Source organism: Physella acuta, unplaced genomic scaffold, assembly GCF_028476545.2.
Source record: "Physella acuta isolate Inbredline_101_S28 unplaced genomic scaffold, ASM2847654v3 ptg000483l, whole genome shotgun sequence".
Taxonomy (NCBI): Eukaryota; Metazoa; Mollusca; class Gastropoda; family Physidae; genus Physella; species Physella acuta.
The window spans coordinates 217,124-239,450 of record NW_026732002.1 but is presented as its reverse complement, the minus strand read 5'-3'; the positions used below and the strand labels follow the sequence as shown (position 1 = coordinate 239,450).

Below are 22,327 nucleotides of genomic sequence, written 5' to 3'. Positions count from 1 at the left end.
ATAAAACTATAGGAACAAAACTTTGATAAAACTATAGGAACAGATCTTTGATAAAACTATAGGAACAGAACTCTGATAAAACTATAGGAACAGAACTTTGATAAAACTATAGGAACAGAACTTTGATAAAACTATAGGAACAGAACTTTGATAAAACTATAGGAACAGAACTTTGATAAAACTATAGGAACAGAACTTTGATAAAACTATAGGAACAGAACTTTGATAAAACTATAGGAACAGAACTTTGATAAAACTATAGGAACAGAACTTTGATAAAACTATAGGAACAGAACTTTGATAAAACTATAACATCTGTAAAGCAAGTCTTACCTTGGGCAGCAGTCTGCCTTAACACGGCACAAAGAAGAATTAAGATCAGGTATCCTGACATTTTACCTGAATACATATATTTAAAAATATATATCTTTGCTATAATATATAAAGCTTTCTAGGCAGGCAAGTCCTAAATATTTTTAATTCGGCTACTAGGTCCTATTCTATGGCCTCAACATTTGTATTGGGCTGCTAGGTCCTATTCTATGGCCTCAACATTTGTATTGGCCTACTAGGTCCTATTTGATGGCCTCAACATTTGCATTGGGCTGCTAGGTCCTATTCTATGGCCTCAACATTTGTATTGGCCTACTAGGTCCTATTTGATGGCCTCAACATTTGTATTGGGCTGCTAGGTCCTATTCTATGGCCTCAACATTTGTATTGGCCTACTAGGTCCTATTCTATGGCCTCAACATTTGTATTGGCCTACTAGGTCCTATTTGATGGCCTCAACATTTGTATTGGGCTACTAGGTCCTATTTGATGGCCTCAACATTTGTATTGGGCTGCTAGGTCCTATTTGATTTTGGTTCTAGCGATATAACGAGTTTCTAGAACGAAAAATATTTGAAGACTGGCCACAAGGCTGATAAAACCTCCACTCTTGAAGTGGGCTATTCTAACTTGAATATCAGATTCTCTTGTTGCCGAGTCTAATTACAATTGTAATTAACGAAATCTTATCTTGTTTTACGAGTTTTGTTCGACTTCCTATTTGACGGGTACATGGGATAGGTTTTATTACTAATTTAATTAAATGGTAGTCAAATGCGATGCCATATTGAAATATAACCAAGTCCTATAACTGTATAGACAAAAGACAACTACATACCTGTAAGTTATGTCCCCTTGCTGTCAGGCCTGCGGATGCTGCAGGTTATATCCGCTGGCTGCAGCCATACCTGTCACAGGTGTGTCAGCTTTACTCACATCTCCAGTCGTTTGTTCTCACACGTCTCGTCCGTTTATGGCCTGCCGTTAATTTATCTCACCTCGTCTCTCATTGGTTGCCCGGGTCACGTGCTCGGCAGGTCAAGAACAAAATCCAAAAGAACAAAATAAAGGGTCATTATTCCAGTCATTAACTTGGGTCATTAATCCAGTCATTAACTTGGACATAAGATAACCAGACTGAGATTTACTGTTTGCATGATGTGTTGATGCCCCCATAAACCAGCGTTATGTGAACTTCTGAGATTTGCAGACACGTACTTCTGAGATGTTGAGATTTGCAGGCACGTACTCCTGAGATGTTGAGATTTGAAGGCACGTACTTCTGAGATGTTGAGATTTGCAGGCACGTACTTCTGAGATGTTGAGATTTGCAGGCACGTACTTCTGAGATGTTGAGATTTGCAGGCACGTACTTCTGAGATGTTGAGATTTGCAAGCACGTACTTCTGAGATGTTGAGATTTGCAGGCACGTACTTCTGAGATGTTGAGATTTGCAGGCACGTACTTCTGAGATGTTAAGATTTGCAGACACGTACTTCTGAGATGTTGAGATTTGCAGGCACGTACAGTTATAAAATTACAGAATGCAGCTCCACTATACGAACATTAGGAGAGATTGAACTTTACGAGTTCCGAAGTGTGATTCTAATTACGAACAACCTGAACTAGCTTGTGGTGGCAGCTCTGAGCGACGGGTTCACAGCAATGTAGTCACGTGAGACAACATTTGGTCAGAATGACCTGTGGGGGGAGGGGGGGATAGAATTAGGGTCAAATTTATCAGCAGTGTCTTATCCCTGCTAATACCTCTCACGTATTCTGTGTGTGTGTGTGTGATGGGGGGGGGGGTATGTGGATGTAAACTATATGTTTTCATCTTTCTGAGGACTGCTTCAAAGCTGGAGGAAAAGTGTTCCAAGATACGAACACTGTCAATTCACAGAAAGCGGTTAATTTCGTAGTCCGAGACCATACTTGGCTAGCTAGGTGTTGAGAGCGAGCGAGTGTAAGCCAACAGAATCGATCCCCACCTTACTAGTCTTGATCGATTCGAGTTAGGAAACATCCAGGTCACGCGATGAAAGATGACCAAGTTTACAGGTGTCATTAACAGGGCGATAACTTTTAATGAGGGGACGCAGCTAATGAACGACCGCAGCTGACGAACCTTTCAAACAACCGTCCGTCATTTCAAAACAAAATTCAAGATAAACATGCTTTGAAGGGGAGGTTGTCCGGGGTGCAGGGGGTGGGAGGTGGGGGTGGGGACGTTGAGTACACTTGGACAGAGATGTTCTAATACATCATGAGAAATCAGAGAGACATCCTTGAACATCATTTATTCACAAACACTGACAGACATCATCAGACATGACAAACATCACACCACATCATCAGATAGACATGAGAAACATCACACACATCAGACTTCATCTTTAGAAATACATCATAGCGCATTGTAAGACATCACATTATATTTTATAATAAATCAGCAGACAAACAAAAAAAAATAGTACGGTTTTCTTTAATTACAAAATAAATGAATCGTATAAATTAAATACTTTAAAATCCTACTATAAAGATAACAAAACAATCGGTGTCATACTTTAAAGTTTATGGTGGTGAAGTGGTGTGTGAATGTTTTGTGGTGTGGTGTGTGGTGTCAGGTGAGAGATGAGTGAGCTAAGTTGTGTTATGTCAGGTAGTTTAGTGTGGGGCAGAGGCGTAGCTTGGGGGTGGGGGCGGGTGGGGTGGCTGCCCCGGGTGCCGACTGAATTGGGACGCCGATCAGGGTAGGAAAATAAATTTAAAAAACTCATTTTAAGCTGCATTACTAAATTATACACAGTTGAAGCTATGGAAATTGCAATAAAAACCATTAAGGGACAGTGACTGGTAAAAAGGGCTCCCGATATTTCCCACCTGGGGTGGGGAGGGGGCGCTTTTTTTGCCATTGCCGATTTGAATAACTATACATATGAGGGAAGGGGCGCAGAGTTGATAATTCGCCCCGGGCGAATATGTCACTACGCCTATGATGTGGGGTGTAGAGTATGCGTTTTAATGTGTGGTTAGCATCTAGTATCCACGTTACCCCACCCCACCCGTCTCGTAATGCAAAAACAACAATAATTGATGCCCAAAGAATGGACTGGAAATAAATACACCCTGCCCCACACATTCACTCCACCCCACACAGCTCACGTGTCCACCAACTACTTCACACCCACAGACCCCACCTACACAATACACACAACACCCCCACACCACACCCCGACACAAACACATGCTTAGTTAGATACCATACAGTCAAGCTAATCTATGATTTTTACTTTCTCGTATATACGAAGTATAGAGAAAGTCTTGTAATCGTGCAAAAAAAAAAATCGAGATTTTTACAAATCTCGACGTTTTACACCTCACTGATACGGAAAAACATAATTTTGCAATCTTGTCCGTATGTCTGTGTGTCTGTCTGTGTGTCTGTCTGTCTGTCTGTGTGTGTGTAACACGATAACTTGAGTACCGTTACAGCTAGGTTGATGAAATTTCATATATAAGTATTTTATCAAAATCGTAGATCCGGATCAACTTTTGAGCGATTTCCGATAACCGGAAGTGGTACTTTTCCTACTTTGAATTTTTCAAAAGCCTATTACTTAAGTACTATTTCAGATAGATAAATGAAATTTCACATGTAAGTAAAAGATCTAATTCTCTACCTTCTGTTAAATTTTGAGTAATTTCCGTTGACCGGAAGAAGTAATTTACGCTACTTCCGATTTCTCAAAAAACTAATGTAAATTTTAAAAGTACTAATAATATTGCGCACTGTTATGCGCTTTTTGATTTGGCGTACACTTGGTGTGCAATTAATTTGTCTACGAGATTTTATTCTATTTTTAAAAATTTAAGTATTTAAAATGGATTAAAAATCATGTCTATAGCCCGAGTTCCCATCCCCTGCTATTTTATATAAGAATATTCGAGAAAGTTTAGGGGAGATCACTCGCGGTTTATTTTGTTCAGGTAATATGTTTAAGTCTGTCGCATAGAATTTAGTGTCCTATGTAAATTAAATTTGATCCAAAAAATATATCCAACTAAGAAAACTGCCGAACGCCAGGAAAGGTAACTCATGAAACTGTTTTAACCACAATTAATTTTCTGACCTCCCTTTTTAGAATTCATTTTTCAACGGTTGGAAGATTTTCCGTTTTTTTTAACAAGCTTTTATTTAGTTCGCAACGTCTGTTTCAGGGTTTGTGGCAAATCTTGTAACTCAATTTTGACACACTTCTAATGCAGTGATTTCGTTTAAGCTTTAAGGTACGTTCCATTTCGGTGGCAATACACGTCTATATATTATTTTATTTAATTAGATGGTTAATTAGTCATTAAAAATTAATTGAACGGGTTTGAAATCTAGGGGAGATAATAAAATTAAATCACTCGAGACATTACTATATTCAATAACAGAAGGGGAGATAACTAGCTAGACTACCAGACGCTATCAACCGACCAGTTTGGTGAGCTGTGGTTCACGTCGAATGTTTACAATCGTAGAGCCGGTCGATCTGGTGAAGGCTAATAGGGGCAGGTAATGAAGTTTTTAAACGATTTGAAACTAAGGGGAGGTAAAAAGATTTAGAACTTGCTGTCGTTTGTAAAATATGATTGAGTACAACTGGTTTCACTAGGCAGATAATTAGCAGATAATCGTCTTTCAGATATCGCGAGCTACCGATGGCGTTTTAAAGCAAATTCTTTTTTGGCGTGTCGACTTCGTAAGTTAGGAATCCCTAAAAAGTAGAAAATAAAAATTAAAAAAACTTTATAGCTACAAGCTTTTAAATGTATGGACAATTAATCAATTAGCTTTCTTTCACAAAAACTATGATCGTTCTTGAGATCTTATACATTTTATTTTTTTATTCCGTGCATTTAAAAGCTTTGTTGCTATAAAGGTTTTTATAATTGTTTATTGAGAAAAAAAATATTAGCTCCGACGACTGATGGATATTGTTTTTATATTATTAGAATGAGAAATGGGAATACAAATTATATGTTTAAAGTAACAAATGTACAAATAGAAATTTATGTTAAGTTTTGTCATGTTTTATTTATTTCGTATATTTCCTCATATTATTTGTTGAACGTTTGAAATTATTAAAAAAATTATAAAGATATTTTCTGATAATATTCTCAATCATCCTGTTTTAGCAATGTGCATTTAAAAAGGAAATCCGATTCCTTCAATATGTTCATTGCAAGTAACGATAAATCTTTTCACAAAAACTTCTCACGAGTAATAATTTGGTTACTTCCCTTATATTGTTGCATTTATTTTATCGATTTTTTTTTCAAATACGTTTATTTATGTTAAGTATTAAATCATTATTTTGGGCCTGTTCAAAATTTGTCGGCAGCCACTACTAATTTCCAAGCAATATATTTCCAAGGCAACATCATCATCACTGCCCTAACCCTGCTGGGGTATGGGCCGCCAACCAAAGTTCTCTGTCCTGCTGGGGTATGGGCCGCCAACCAAAGTTCTCTGTCCTGCTGGGGTATGGGCCGACAACCAAAGATCTAAAGAGCCCTCTGTCCTGTGCCAATTTCTCAACATGACTCCATGTGAACACCATGTCTGTAGCTTCCGCTGCCAGATCTAGCATACAGTAAATCTTATGATAAACAGATCTTAGTCTAGCCATTCTTTACCCTAAATCTTATGATAAACAGATCTTAGTCTAGCCATTCTTTACCCTAAATCTTATGATGAACAGATCTTAGTCTAGCCATTCTTTACCCTAAATCTTATGATGAACAGATCTTAGTCTAGCCATTCTTTACCCTAAATCTTATGATAAACAGATCTTAGTCTAGCCATTCTTTACCCTAAATCTTATGATGAACAGATCTTAGTCTAGCCATTCTTTACCCTAAATCTTATGATGAACAGATCTTAGTCTAGCTATTCTTAACTGTAAATCTTATGATAAACAGATCTTATTCTAGCCATACTTTACCGTAAATCTCATGATGAACAGATCTCAGTCTAGCAACACTTTACCGTAAATCTTTTGATGAAGAGATCTTAGTCGTCTAGCCAATCTTTACCGTAAATCTTATGATAAACAGATCTTAGTCTAGCCATTCTTTATCGTAGATCTTATGATGTATAGATGTCCGTTTAATCTTTCTATACCTTTAATATGATGATCTAGTACTAATAGGCTGGTGTATGTGTGTGTGTTTGCGTGTATGTGCGTTATTCGCTAGCTTGTGTGTCAAACTTGCAAACATTTACAAGTCTATGTTAAAATCTAACCAGCATCTCCCCCCCCCCGCCCCATATCGACCAAACCTTCATCACATGATCACAAATTACTTAATCGATTACAAATCGTTCAAGTCGTTGGACATTGATGTGATTCAAACTGTCTTCGGCAGGTCTATGTTGATGTATAGGTCAAACAGGTCCGTGTTGATGTTTAGGTCTGTGTTGATGTTTAGGCCCATGTTGATGTTTAGGCCCATGTTGATGTTTAGGTCCGTGTTGATGTTTAGGTCCGTGTTGATGTTTAGGTCCGTGTTGATGTTTAGGTCCGTGTTGACATTTAGGTCCGTGTTGACATTTAGGTCCGTGTTGATGTTTAGGTTCGTGTTGATGTTTAGGTCCGTGTTGATGTTTAGGCCCGTGTTGATGTTTAAGTCCGTGTTGATGTTTAGGTCCGTGTTGATGTTTAAGTCCGTGTTGATGTTTAAGTCCGTGTTGATGTTTAGGCCCGTGTTGATGTTAAGTTCCGTGTTGATGTTTAGGTCCGTGTTGATGTTTAGGCCCGTGTTGATGTTTAAGTCCGTGTTGATGTTTAAGTCCGTGTTGATGTTTAAGTCCGTGTTGATGTTTAGGTCCGTGTTGATGTTTAGGTCCGTGTTGATGTTTAGGTCTGTGTTGATGTTTAGGTCCGTGTTGATGTTTAGGTCCGTGTTGATGTTTAGGTCCGTGTTGATGTTTAGGTCCGTGTTGATGTTTAGGTCAAACAGGGCCGTGTTGATGTTTAGGCCCGTGTTGATGTTTAGGTCCGTGTTGATGTTTAGGTCCGTGTTGATGTTTAGGTCCGTGTTGATGTTTAGGTCTGTGTTGATGTTTAGGCCCGTGTTGATGTTTAGGTCCGTGTTGATGTTTAAGTCCGTGTTTATGTTTAGGTCCGTGTTGATGTTTAGGTCCGTGTTGATGTTTAAGTCCGTGTTTATGTTTAGGTCCGTGTTGATGTTTAGGTCCGTGTAGTTCGTCCGTCCGTCAGTGCGTGTGTCCTTCAATCTGTCTGTATGTCTGTCATCGCGATAACTTGAGTACCGTTTTTGCTAGGTTGACGACATTTCAGTTATAAGTATTATAAAATTTGTCGTTTTTAAAAAAAAGATATTTCCACTAACCGGAACTGACGCTTCCGGTCACATAAAAGCCAATAACTAGAGCACCATTTCAGTTCGGTGGATGAAACTTCACATAGGAGTGTTACAATAAGTTACATAATATACGCAGGTTTTGGTTGACCTCAAAACACCGGAAGTGGTACTTTACTCTTTATCTGGTTTCTTAAATACCGATAATTTGAATACCGTTTTAGTTAGGTGGAGGATATTAAATAAATGTGTATAAGGTCCTTTTCTTTTTCAATTTTTTGGGTGATTTCCGTAGACCGAAAATAGTACTTTACGCTATTCCCGATTTCTGAGAAAAGCTCACTTCTACTGAACGGTCTATTTCAAACTTTTGCAGTTGCAAGGTCAAGACTCGATGCTTAATTAACTTGATAATAAGTAACCAATGTTCCATGTGTAAAGAACAAATTCTCCGCTCTATTGTACACATGTTGTTGTTATTCACTTGGTTCACGCTCTGCGATGCCATTTTTTTAAAAATTTTGTGTTAAAAAGTTTTTGAAAAAAAATTAATTAGGCATCCAATTAAGTCAAATTGAATGTCATGATGTCTTCATGTCTTGACCCACGTACCAACTACGAACCGTATCTGTCAGTTAGAAGTGCCTGCAATTTCGCTCGGGCGTTTCGATCTAGACAGAGACTGACGACGGACGAGGAAGTGAGTTAAATAAAAGCTTGTAAAAATCCCTAATGGACGATTGTTCAAATACTTGTGACACATTAGAATATCCCAAATGATATTATTCAGGCGAGAGGCAGTGACATAGTGTGTGTGTCTGTGTCTGTGTGTGTGTGTTGTTAGTGTATTTCGCCACGTGACTGGTGCTACAGACACATGTGGCAAAGACAAGTCGCTAGGTGTTGTAGTGACCACACAGTTGCTATAGATTAGCTCTACTTCATCTGCCATATTTAGGGCTACACCATCAACACAACAATATAAAAATGACAATTTTGTTTCAATTCTTTTTTTTTTCTCCAATCAAGAAAAGTTTTCAAGGCAATCCTTCGGATACCAGAGTCAGCGGGTCAGAGGGTCAAAGGTCAGGGGCGCTAGCAGGTCAACAAGTTCAGCACGTTTGTGTACTCAGGAGGGGCGGGGCAGGTACCCACGATGGCCTGTATCTGTGCCTTGACACACATTTGGTCGCAGAAAAAATTGGCGTGTCTGTAGAGGACACAGTCAAAGGGTTGACGTCTGCTAACTAGCACGTCAACACGCCTGCTAAATGGCACGTCAACACGTCTGCTAACTGGCACGTCATCACGTCTGCTAACTGGCACGTCAACACGCCTGCTAAATGGCACGTCAACACGTCTGCTAACTAGCACGTCAACACGTCTGCTAACTGGCACGTCAACACGTCTGCTAACTGGCACGTCATCACGTCTGCTAACTGGCACGTCAACACGTCTGCTAACTGGCACGTCATCACGTCTGCTAACTGGCACGTCATCACGTCTGCTAACTAGCACGTCAACACGTCTGCTAACTGGCACGTCATCACGTCTGCTAACTGGCACGTCATCACGTCTGCTAACTGGCACGTCATCACGTCTGCTAACTGGCACGTCAACACGTCTGCTAACTGGCACGTCATCACGTCTGCTAACTGGCACGTCATCACGTCTGCTAACTAGCACGTCAACACGTCTGCTAACTGGCACGTCAACACGTCTGCTAACTAGCACGTCAACACGCCTGCTAAATGGCACGTCAACACGTCTGCTAACTGGCACGTCATCACGTCTGCTAACTGGCACGTCAACACGCCTGCTAAATGGCACGTCAACACGTCTGCTAACTAGCACGTCAACACGTCTGCTAACTGGCACGTCAACACGTCTGCTAACTGGCACGTCATCACGTCTGCTAACTGGCACGTCAACACGTCTGCTAACTGGCACGTCATCACGTCTGCTAACTGGCACGTCATCACGTCTGCTAACTAGCACGTCAACACGTCTGCTAACTGGCACGTCATCACGTCTGCTAACTGGCACGTCATCACGTCTGCTAACTGGCACGTCATCACGTCTGCTAACTGGCACGTCAACACGTCTGCTAACTGGCACGTCATCACGTCTGCTAACTGGCACGTCATCACGTCTGCTAACTAGCACGTCATCACGTCTGCTAACTGGCACGTCATCACGTCTGCTAACTAGCACGTCATCACGTCTGCTAACTGGCACGTCAACGCGTCTGCTAACTGGCACGTCATCACGTCTGCTAACTGGCACGTCATCACGTCTGCTAACTGGCACGTCAACGCGTCTGCTAACTGGCACGTCATCACGTCTGCTAACTGGCACGTCATCACGTCTGCTAACTGGCACGTCATCACGTCAGCTAACTGGCACGTCAACGCGTCTGCTAACTGGCACGTCATCACGTCTGCTAACTGGCACGTCAACACGTCTGCTAACTGGCACGTCATCACGTCTGCTAACTGGCACGTCATCACGTCTGCTAACTGGCACGTCATCACGTCTGCTAACTGGCACGTCATCACGTCTGCTAACTGGCACGTCATCACGTCTGCTAACTGGCACGTCATCACGTCTGCTAACTGGCACGTCATCACGTCTGCTAACTGGCACGTCATCACGTCTGCTAACTAGCACGTCATCAACAAGCTAAGATTGGGGGTGGGGTGGGGTGAGACTTACAGCTGGAAGAGGTGTAGCACGTTATCTGATGCCGGGTCGCTGCCAGATATACAGCGGGTAAACTGGGTGTAGTCGCCAAAGATGTAGGAACTCAGGTCGTAGAGCGTGTCCAGTTCTGTCTGGTTACAGGAGGAAAGGCTGGAACTGACCGCACCACATCGCATGCTGGCACCAGGGCTGTAATACAGCGGTGGGGTAGGGCAGATGTGTGGGGTAGGGTAGGTGGGTGGGGTAGGGCAGATTGGTGAGTAGGGCAGGTGGGTGGGGTAGGGCAGGGGGGGTGGGGTCGGACAGATGGGTGGGGGTAGGGCAGATGGGTGGGGCAGATGGGTGGGGTAGGGCAGGGGGTGGGGTAGGGGAGATGGGTGGGGGGTAGGGCAGATGGGTGGGATAGGGCAGATGGTTGGGGTAGGGCAGATGGGTAGGGTAGGGCAGATGGGTGGGGTAGGGCAGATGGGTGGGGTAGGGCAAATTGGTTAGGGCATATGGGTGGGGTAGGGCAGATGGTGGGGTATGGGAGATGGGTGGGGTAGGGCAGATGGGTGGGGTAGGGCAGATGGTGGGGTAGGGCAGATGGTGGGGTAGGGCAGATGGGTGGGGTAGGGCAGATGGGTGGGGTAGGGCAAATTGGTTAGGGCATATGGGTGGGGTAGGGCAGATGGTGGGGTATGGGAGATGGGTGGGGTAGGGCAGATGGGTGGGGTGTGGGAGATGGGTGGGGTAGGGCAGATGGGTGGGGTAGGGCAGATGGTGGGGTATGGGAGATGGGTGGGGTAGGGCAGATGGGTGGGGTATGGGAGATGGGTGGGGTAGGGCATATGGGTGGGGTAGGGCAGATGGGTGGGGTAGGGCAGATGGTGGGGTAGGGCAGATGGGTGGGGTAGGGCAGATGGGTGGGGTAGGGCAGGGGGTGGGGTAGGGCATATGGGTGGGGTAGGGCAGATGGTGGGGTAGGGCAGGGGGTGGGGTAGGGCAGATGGGTGGGGTAGGGCACAAACACACACGCAGACACGCACATACACACACGCACGCACACACAGATCAGCCCAGGAGGGTACGGCTAACCAACTCACTGGTTCTGTAGCACACTTCTGGTGAATGCGCGGTGCAACATGGCGTTAGCCGGACACAGGTAGGGGTACATGTCCTGGATCTCTGACACTAGCTGACCCCCCGCGCTCACTGGCGCCAGGGCCAGGACCTGCGAGCCAGACATCCAGACAGGATCTGTAAGATGTAATCATTACATACAGGGTATGTAAGATTTGGTCATTACATACAGGGTATGTAAGATTTGGTCATTACATACAGGATCTGTAAGATTTGGTCATTACATACAGGATCTGTAAGATTTGGTCATTACATACAGGATCTGTAAGATTTGGTCATTACATACAGGATCTGTAAGATTTGGTCATTACATACAGGATCTGTAAGATTTGGTCATTACATACAGGATCTGTAAGATTTGGTCATTACATACAGGATCTGTAAGATTTGGTCATTACATACAGGATCTGTAAGATTTGGTCATTACATACAGGGTATGTAAGATTTGGTCATTACATACAGGGTATGTAAGATTTGGTCATTACATACAGGGTATGTAAGATTTGGTCATTACATACAGGATCTGTAAGATTTGGTCATTACATACAGGATCTGTAAGATTTGGTCATTACATACAGGATCTGTAAGATTTGGTCATTACATACAGGATCTGTAAGATTTGGTCATTACATACAGGATCTGTAAGATTTGGTCATTACATACAGGATCTGTAAGATTTGGTCATTACATACAGGGTATGTAAGATTTGGTCATTACATACAGGGTATGTAAGATTTGGTCATTACATACAGGGTATGTAAGATTTGGTCATTACATACAGGGTATGTAAGATTTGGTCATTACATACAGGGTATGTAAGATTTGGTCATTACATACAGGGTATGTAAGATTTGGTCATTACATACATGATCTGTAAGATTTGGTCATTAAATACAGGGTATGTAAGATTTGGTCATTACATACAGGATCTGTAAGATTTGGTCATTACATACAGGGTATGTAAGATGTGGTAATTACATACAGGATCTGTAAGATTTGGTCATTACATACAGGGTATGTAAGATTTGGTCATTACATACAGGATCTGTAAGATTTGGTCATTACATACAGGGTATGAAAGATTTTGTCATTACATACAGGGTATGTAAGATGTGGTCATTACATACAGTATCTGTAAGATATGGTCATTTCATACAGGATCTGTTAGGTCATTACATAAGAATTTGTTTGGTCATTACATACAGGATCTCTAAGATTTGGTCATTACATATAGGATCTGTTTTGGTCATTACATACAGTATCTGTAAGATTTGGTCATTACATACAGGATCTGTTTGGTCATTACATACAGGATCTGTAAGATTTGGTCATTACATACAGGATCTGTAAGATATGGTCATTTCATACAGGATCTGTTAGGTCATTACATACAGAATTTGTTTGGTCATTACATACAGGATCTCTAAGATTTGGTCATTACATATAGGATCTGTTTGGTCATTACATACAGTATCTGTAAGATTTGGTCATTACATACAGTATCTGTAAGATATGGTCATTTCATACAGGATCTGTTAGGTCATTACATACAGAATTTGTTTGGTCATTACATACAGGATCTCTAAGATTTGGTCATTACATACAGGATCTGTAAGATGTAATCATTACATACAGGATCTGTAAGATTTGGTCATTACATACAGGATCTGTAAGATGTGGTCATTACATACAGGGTATGTAAGATTTGGTCATTACATACAGGGTATGTAAGATTTGGTCATTACATACAGGGTATGTAAGATTTGGTCATTACATACAGGGTATGTAAGATTTGGTCATTACATACAGGATCTGTAAGATTTGGTAAGAGAAAAAATATGATTAAGTAAGACAAGAACGTCGAAACTACTTCAACATGAGGACATTAGATTTCCACTCATCACGATGACGTCATCAGACTTAAACTCATCACCATGACGTCGATGGACAATCTGTACTCACTAAAATCATTGTCGATGTTGAGGGAAATGCCAGGGGTTCTGGGAGAGTTGATTCTCAACACCGTGTCGTATGGTATGAAGGTCAGCTTGAACCCACAGTCGTTAACCTGGGGAGGAAGTTTTAGGACAAGTTTACATTCCTATTTCTTCTGGACTCTTACAACATACATATATATATATATATATATATATATATATATATATATATATATATATATATATATATATATATATATATATGTGTGTGTGTGTGTGTGTGTGTGTATTAAGACCCTTACAACACTGAGTGTAAATCTCACCTGAAAGATGTATTCTTGTGTGACTGAGCTAGATAAATAGCGTTTGACCTTAACGCCGGAAGGTGCAGGGACCCTGATCATAGTGCTGGTGCCAGCATAGGGGTAGGGGCCGTTTGGTGCATAGGTGTTGTCTTCAAATGTCACAACCTGGTTAGTGGCATATACAGCATCATAGTCGTAAATAACAGAACTGACCACAGGACATGAACTGACCACAAGACATGATGAGGACATGAAATGACCAGAAAAATACAATTTTGATGCGACATGACCACATAAACTTTTAAAATTATAATCTTTATTTATAAATAAAAAGGCTTAATATAAGACTTTTAAAAAACATTAAATTCAAACACAGGATAAAATGATATTGTTTAAGAACTTATCATATTGCTAATAAAAGGCGACATGGCGATGAGAGAGAAAGCTGTATGAAGGAAGATGTCCATAAAGAGAGAGAAAGCTGTATGAAGGAAGATGTCCATAAAGAGAGAGAAAGCTGTATGAAGGAAGATGTCCATAAAGAGAGAGAAAGCTGTATGAAGGAAGATGTCCATAAAGAGAGAGAAAGCTGTATGAAGGAAGATGTCCATAAAGAGAGAGAAAGCTGTATGAAGGAAGATGTCCATAAAGAGAGAGAAAGCTGTATGAAGGAAGATGTCCATAAAGAGAGAGAAAGCTGTATGAAGGAAGATGTCCATAAAGAGAGAGAAAGCTGTATGAAGGAAGATGTCCATAAAGAGAGAGAAAGCTGTATGAAGGAAGATGTCCATAAAGAGAGAGAAAGCTGTATGAAGGAAGATGTCCATAAAGAGAGAGAAAGCTGTATGAAGGAAGATGTCCATAAAGAGAGAGAAAGCTGTATGAAGGAAGATGTCCATAAAGAGAGAGAAAGCTGTATGAAGGAAGATGTCCATAAAGAGAGAGAAAGCTGTATGAAGGAAGATGTCCATAAAGAGAGAGAAAGCTGTATGAAAGAAGATGTCCATAAAGTGATGAGAGAGAAAGCTGTATGAAGGAAGATGTCCATAAAGAGAGAGAAAGCTGTATGAAGGAAGATGTCCATAAAGAGAGAGAAAGCTGTATGAAAGAAGATGTCCATAAAGTGATGAGAGAGAAAGCTGTATGAAGGAAGATGTCCATAAAGAGAGAGAAAGCTGTGTGAAGGAAGATGTCCATAAAGTGATGAGAGAGAAAGCTGTATGAAGGAAGATGTCCATAACGAGAGAGAAAGCTGTATGAAGGAAGATGTCCATAACGAGAGAGAAAGCTGTATGAAGGAAGATGTCCATAACGAGAGAGAAAGCTGTATGAAGGAAGATGTCCATAAAGTGATGAGAGAGAAAGCTGTATGAAGGAAGATGTCCATAAAATGATGAGAGAGAAAGCTGTATGAAGGAAGATGTCCATAAAGTGATGAGAGAGAAAGCTGTATGAAGGAAGATGTCCATAACGAGAGAGAAAGCTGTATGAAGGAAGATGTCCATACAACGTGTGTGTCTTACAGTCGAGATGTCTCCATAGGTGGTCGACGAGAAGCCAGACACGGGGTAGGTGTTGCTGTTGTAGGTGGCTTGTAGTGCCACCTCGTAGCCGCGCACATAAAACTTGCCCAAATCTCGTGCATTGAACGCGTGGACCTGCTCACGTGTTTATTTCATTAGCTGGATATTTTAAGTCTAAGTAGATGTACGTCAATTATACAATAATGAAAAGTTAAGACATTATTCGTACATAAACTGACGTCAAGTATATTACAGAGAATTACGACATAAACTGGCGTCCACTACATTACAGGGAATTACGACAGCCAGGCCGGACCTGAAACTCGCAGGAGCCGATGACCGACCCCCCCAGACTTCATCTCCTGCCTGACGTGAGCCAGCAGATAGCGGCAGGGGTAGGGGAAGTTGACCGTCTCGCCATTGAAGGTCCTCAAGTTTGGGTCGTTCCTCACCTCAGCATCCGCCTCGTCTGTTAATGGGGAGGGGGGGGGGAGGGCGAGAAAAGTCTGTTTATCTCAGCAAATATGCACTACATCTCGAGAGAGAAATAAGTCTGTGCTTACATCAACAGACAGACAAAGCTAATACAGACAATATACCAGCCAAGACAGACAATATACCAGCCCAGACAGACAATATACCAGCCAAGACAGACAATATACCAGCCCAGACAGACAATATACCATCCCAGACAGACAATATACCATCCCAGACAGACAATATACCATCCCAGACAGACAATATACCAGCCAAGACAGACAATATACCAGCCAAGACAGACAATATACCAGCCCAGACAGACAATATACCAGCCAAGACAGACAATATACCAGCCAAGACAGACAATATACCAGCCAAGACAGACAATATACCAGCCCAGACAGACAATGTACCAGCCAAGACAGACAATACAGACAGTTAAACAAAACTACAACATAAGAAAGACCTTACTGTTTCTGTAGCACGCGAAACGTCCGTACACTACAACATAAGAAAGACCTTACTGTTTCTGTAGCACGCGAAACGTCCGTACACTACAACATAAGAAAGACCTTACTGTTTCTGTAGCACGCGAAACGTCCGTACACTACAACATAAGAAAGACCTTACTGTTTCTGTAGCACGCAAAACGTCCGTACACTACAACATAAGAAAGACCTTACTGTTTCTGTAGCACGCGAAACGTCCGTTTCCTCGTACAAACGGCGGGTTTGGGCACTTGCAGGTATTGCTGACACAAATGGCGTCACTGACGCAGGAGTGGGTGCCACATAGTCCACCTGCAGGTCAAAGGTCACGTGACGTTAGACTTTGGACGTTAGGTCAGTTGGTCACATGTATTCATTGGTTACATTCTATCACAATTATCAATCAACTTATCACTAAATCATTGGGCCTTAACATAGGTGAACTAATATCACACCTGACACAAGGTGAACTAATATTACACCTGACACAAGGTGAACTAATATTACACCTGACACAAGGTGAACTAATATCTCACCTGAGATTAAGTGAACTAATATCACACCTTACACAAGGTGAACTAATATCTCACCTGACACAAGGTGAACTAATATCACATCTGACAAAAGATGAACTAATACCACACATGAGACAAGGTGAACTAATATTACACCTGAGACAAGGTGAACTAATACCACACCTGACACAAGGTGAACTAATATCTCACCTGACACAAGGTGAACTAATATCTCACCTGAGATTAAGTGAACTAATATCACATCTGACACAAGGTGAACTAATATCTCACCTGACAGAAGGTGAACTAATATTACACCTGACACAAGTTGAACTAATATCACATCTGACACAAGGTGAACTAATATCTCACCTGACAGAAGGTGAACTAATATTACACCTGACACAAGGTGAACTAATATTACACCTGACACAAGGTGAACTAATATATCACCTGAGACAAGGTGAACTAATATTACACCTGAGACAAGGTGAACTAATATTACACCTGACACAAGGTGAACTAATATCTCACCTGACACAAGGTGAACTAATATCACACATAAGACAAGGTGAACTAATATTACACCTGAGACAAGGTGAACTAATACCACACCTGACACAAGGTGAACTAATATCTCACCTGACACAAGGTGAACTAATATCTCACCTGAGATTAAGTGAACTAATATCACATCTGACACAAGGTGAACTAATATCTCACCTGACAGAAGGTGAACTAATATTACACCTGACACAAGGTGAACTAATATTACACCTGACACAAGGTGAACTAATATCTCACCTGAGACAAGGTGAACTAATATTACACCTGAGACAAGGTGAACTAATATTACACCTGACACAAGGTGAACTAATATCTCACCTGACACAAGGTGAACTAATATCACACATGAGACAAGGTGAACTAATATTACACCTGAGACAAGGTGAACTAATACCACACCTGACACAAAGTGAACTAATATCACACCTGACACAAAGTGAACTAATATCACATCTGACACAAGGTGAACTAATATCACACCTGACACAAAGTGAACTAACATCACACCTGACACAAAGTGAACTAATATCACATCTGACACAAAGTGAACTAATATCACATCTGACACAAGGTGAACTAATATCACACCTGACACAAAGTGAACTAATATCACACCTGACACAAAGTGAACTAATATCTCACCTGACACAAGGTGAACTAATATCACATCTGACACAAGGTGAACTAATACCACACATGAGACAAGGTGAACTAATACCACACATGAGACAAGGTGAACTAATATTACACCTGAGACAAGGTGAACTAATATTACACCTGACACAAGGTGAACTAATATCACACCTGACACAAGGTGAACTAATATCACACATGAGACAAGGTGAACTAATATCACACATGAGACAAGATGAACTAATATCACACATGAGACAAGGTGAACTAATATCACACATGAGACAAGGTGAACTAATACCACACATGAGACAAGGTGAACTAATATCTCACCTGACACCAGGTGAACTAATATCACACCTGACACAAAGTGAACTAATATCACACCTGACACAAGGTGAACTAATATCACACCTGACACAAGGTGAACTAATATTACACCTGAGACAAGGTGAACTAATATCACATCTGACACAAGGTGAACTAATATCACATCTGACACAAGGTGAACTAATATTACACCTGACACAAGGTGAACTAATATCTCACATGAGACAAGGTGAACTAATATCACACATGAGACAAGATGAACTAATATCACACATGAGACAAGGTGAACTAATATCTCACCTGACACAAGGTGAACTAATATCTCACCTGACACAAGGTGAACTAATATCACATCTGAGACAAGGTGAACTAATATTACACCTGACACAAGGTGAACTAATATTACACTAGACACAAGGTGAACTAATATTACACCTGACACAAGGTGAACTAATATCTCACATGAGACAAGGTGAACTAATATTACACTAGACACAAGGTGAACTAATATTACACCTGACACAAGGTGAACTAATATTACACCTGAGACAAGGTGAACTAATACCACACCTGACACAAGGTGAACTAATATTACACCTGACACAAGATGAACTAATATCTCACTAGACACAAGGTGAACTAATATCTCACCTGAGACAAGGTGAACTAATATTACACCTGACACAAGGTGAACTAATATCACACCTGACACAAGGTGAACTAATATTACACCTGTCACAAGTTGAACTAATATCTCACCTGACACAAGGTGAACTAATATCTCACCTGAGACAAGGTGAACTAATATCTCACCTGACACAAGGTGAACTAATATCTCACCTGACACAAAGTGAACTAATATTACACCTGACACAAGGTGAACTAATATAACACCTGTAAAGTGAGTCTTACCTTGAGCAGCAGCCTGCCTTAGCACTGCACCAAGCAGAAATAAGATCAGGTGTCCTGACATTTTACCTGCAATAAAGATTTCATCGTTGACAAACTTTTAAACAAACATGTTTTTTTTCTTATTCAGACATAGTCAAATCATTTAAGGGAGGTAATATTTTACTGTTAGAGTCACTGAAGAGATAATAATAAGTTACTGCTCAAGGTATATCACAGAAGGGAGGTAATATTTTTCGGCAGTCTCCATACTAAATAGAAATCAATTTACTTTCATGAACAGATATTCATTAACGTATCTAGTTGTCTACACAAGATGTAATTCATTGACTCTTTTTTTTAAAATACACTAATACAATTTGAAATCACCAGTTTATGCTGAGACAACGATACATTAATTTATTTTTAATTTATCTGAATGTTTAAATGTTACATGGACACAGGCCAAGAGACAACTACATACCTGTGAGTTATGTCCCCTTGCTGTCAGGCCTGCGGATGCTGCAGGTTATATCCGCTGGCTGCAGCCATACCTGTCACAGGTGTGTCAGCTTTACTCACATCTCCAGTCGTTTGTTCTCACACGTCTCGTCCACTTTACGGCTCGGCTATAGATATTGAGAAGCGATACTCAGATACAGATATTGAGAATCGATACTGATAATTTTAAACGTTGCTAATTACTTTCTATAATTTAGAAAATTACTTTCTGATGCATAATTATATTTATTTAAGAAAATAATATTTTCTTAGTTTCAGAGAAACATAAATGTTTTTTTTTTCGTACAATAATGTCACACATCCATGTACATTCGATTCCAGTTGCTTTGAATAACGCATACTAGCGTGCCCGTCCCCGCACGTTGCCGCGGTCTCAGATGAAAGTCTGACGAAATATTTTTAGAGCGTTTCATCAATGCGTTACCTATCCGAATTTCTTAGACGTGTGACATTGTTTCCTAAGACTGAGTTATCTAAATGTAAACAATGCCTGTATGGGTCGAGGCAAGCGTCTACCTACACTACCGGCCAGTTTTACAAAACTTTTGAATACCTGGCAGTTTTACAAAACGAATAAGATTTGAGTAGTTATTTGAATCTTTTAAAATTGTATTTATTTTATTTTATTTATTTTTTTGGTTCGCTGGCCAAATGTTGCCACAAACTGAAGGTGGCCAAATCTTGCGAGCGTGAATCTTGGCCAATAGTGCTGGAATACAGCGATGTGTTACAATGTAAAACATATGGCATATGGGTAATTTGTGCTACTCGCTGCCTGTGTGTATTCTCTATTAGGATATGTGCTACTGGCTATCTGTGTGTATTCTCTATTAGGATATGTGCTACTGGCTACATGTGTGTATTCTCTATTAGGATATGTGCTACTGGCTACCTGTGTGTATTCTCTATTAGGATATGGGCTACTAGCTACCTGTGTGTATTCTCTATTAGGATATGTGCTACTGTCTACCTGTGTGTATTCTCTATTAGGATATGGGCTACTGGCTACCTGTGTGTATTCTCTATTAGGATATGTGCTACTAACTACCTACTAACTAGCTTCCTGGATACTTGCCCAAACCGCATACGTGGCTACCATCGACCAAACCTCATCACGTGACTTAACATTTAAAACTTTCAGACTTCAGTATGCTACGGTTGACATTTATTTGATTCAAATTGTTTTTGTGTCAGACCTGTGTTGATGTTCAGGCAAGCTGACGTGTCCCATTCATGTGATCTAAGAGAAGAAATCATCAAGTGACTTAAAGACGTTGTTGTACCACGTGATAGTTACATGACGTATGCACGTGATGTTCTATGGTTCTCAGACAGACTTTGTCATGCTAGAACAAATTAGAATCTCGTTCAAGATTTTATTTCACCAACGTATGACACGTCAAGTCATACAGTTAGGGACTCCACCCTCCCCTCCCCCAGCCAAACATTTTGATATAAATAAGCTGGATCATGTGTTTGACAGTATTGTTTTGTCCAAGATCTACTAAATTATTTAACTTGATTTGGTGTAGCTTTAAGATATTTAAATAGCTCGCGTAGATGACTATCAAACTATAAAATATGCCCAAGAACTACTAAATTATTTAACTTGATTTGGTGTAGCTTAAAGATATTTAAATAGCTCGCGTAGGTTGCTATCAAACTATAAATTATATCTCTCAGAGGTCCGCCGCTAGCCTGACGTTTATGTGCCTGTAACAAGAATATCCAGGCCAAAAACAGCTGTTTGTTGCCGCTTCATTGTTGTAATCATTAACGTCAGTTTATTATAAAATAATCAATAGACGAAATCGATTTATCGATTTTCATTTTCAATGTTGAAATATCTATCTAAACAAACTCAAACCTTTCCTCTATACCTGACTATATTTGGATTTAACGAACCCAACCCACATAGGCCAAAACAAAAGTAACGAACCCAACCCCACATAGGCCAACACAAAAGTAACGAACCCAACCCCACATAGGCCAAAACAAAAGTAACGAACCCAACCCCACATAGGCCAAAACAAAAGTAACAAACCCAACCCCACATAGGCCAAAACAAAAGTAACGAACCCAACCCCACATAGGCCAAAACAAAAGTAACGAACCCAACCCCACATAGGCCAAAACAAAAGTAACGAACCCAACCCCACATAGGCCAAAACAAAAGTAACGAACCCAACCCCACATAGGCCAAAACAAAAGTTGTGAAAGATCAGTTGCTAGTGAAACACACGCAGTAGGAATGTCGTGGACTCAACTTGAAGTTGAACTTAATATTGGGGACGTGTGGTTGTGCCCCTTTGCTCCACAAGGAGTCAAGTAATGATTTTGATAATCGGCCCAACATCTCTGGATCTAATTATATTTGTATTTAACCATCAACCCAATCCCTACCCTCGACATAAGGGTTTCGTTCAAACAATTTGTCAGAGGTGAGGGGGGTGGGGGGCAATTTAAAACTTACTGATAAGGAGTGTCTATTCAATTGCATTTTTATTTCTCCTTCGTCAATGTGAGGGGGGTGAGGCGTTGGAGGAACTCAGGTGGGCACTATCCACCCCCCCCCCCCCCAACCCTGAGAAAGAAACACTGCTCTA

At 40.9% G+C, this 22,327-nt stretch overlaps 4 protein-coding genes across 5 annotated transcripts in view; 1 reads left to right on the top strand and 3 right to left on the bottom strand.

Annotated features, from left to right (window-relative positions):
- LOC131944146 (uncharacterized) overlaps positions 1-19,773 on the bottom strand; it is a 28,585-nt gene extending 8,812 nt beyond the window's left edge. Inside the window, exons 1-2 of one of the 2 annotated variants that reach the window (XM_059304663.1) lie at positions 19,684-19,773; positions 334-399 (exon numbers count right to left, since the gene is read on the bottom strand). In XM_059304663.1, the coding sequence (XP_059160646.1) occupies positions 334-394 (61 nt within the window). In that variant the 5' untranslated portion in view covers positions 395-399; positions 19,684-19,773. Of the gene's footprint in view, positions 1-333; positions 400-1,171; positions 1,301-19,683 lie in introns of those variants that run through there. The other variant, XM_059304662.1, reaches the window with a different exon arrangement.
- On the bottom strand, positions 6,734-8,660 carry LOC131944137 (putative uncharacterized protein DDB_G0282133). The gene is made up of 2 exons (XM_059304651.1): positions 8,649-8,660; positions 6,734-7,666 (listed from the first exon to the last, which is right to left on the bottom strand). Exons 1-2 carry the CDS (start codon positions 8,658-8,660, stop codon positions 6,734-6,736), a joined length of 945 nt encoding a protein of 314 aa, XP_059160634.1.
- On the bottom strand, positions 8,708-15,620 carry LOC131944148 (uncharacterized). Its single transcript, XM_059304665.1, has 7 exons — positions 15,615-15,620; positions 15,299-15,433; positions 13,794-13,940; positions 13,496-13,601; positions 11,497-11,650; positions 10,424-10,600; positions 8,708-8,918 (listed from the first exon to the last, which is right to left on the bottom strand). The coding sequence occupies exons 3-7, from the start codon at positions 13,872-13,874 to the stop codon at positions 8,804-8,806; spliced, it is 633 nt and encodes a 210-aa protein (XP_059160648.1). The 5' UTR covers positions 13,875-13,940; positions 15,299-15,433; positions 15,615-15,620; the 3' UTR covers positions 8,708-8,803.
- Positions 15,634-16,220, top strand: LOC131944136 (uncharacterized protein PFA0635c-like). The gene is made up of 2 exons (XM_059304649.1): positions 15,634-15,732; positions 15,870-16,220. The coding sequence occupies exons 1-2, from the start codon at positions 15,634-15,636 to the stop codon at positions 16,218-16,220; spliced, it is 450 nt and encodes a 149-aa protein (XP_059160632.1).
- Positions 19,774-22,327: the final 2,554 nt, after the last annotated feature.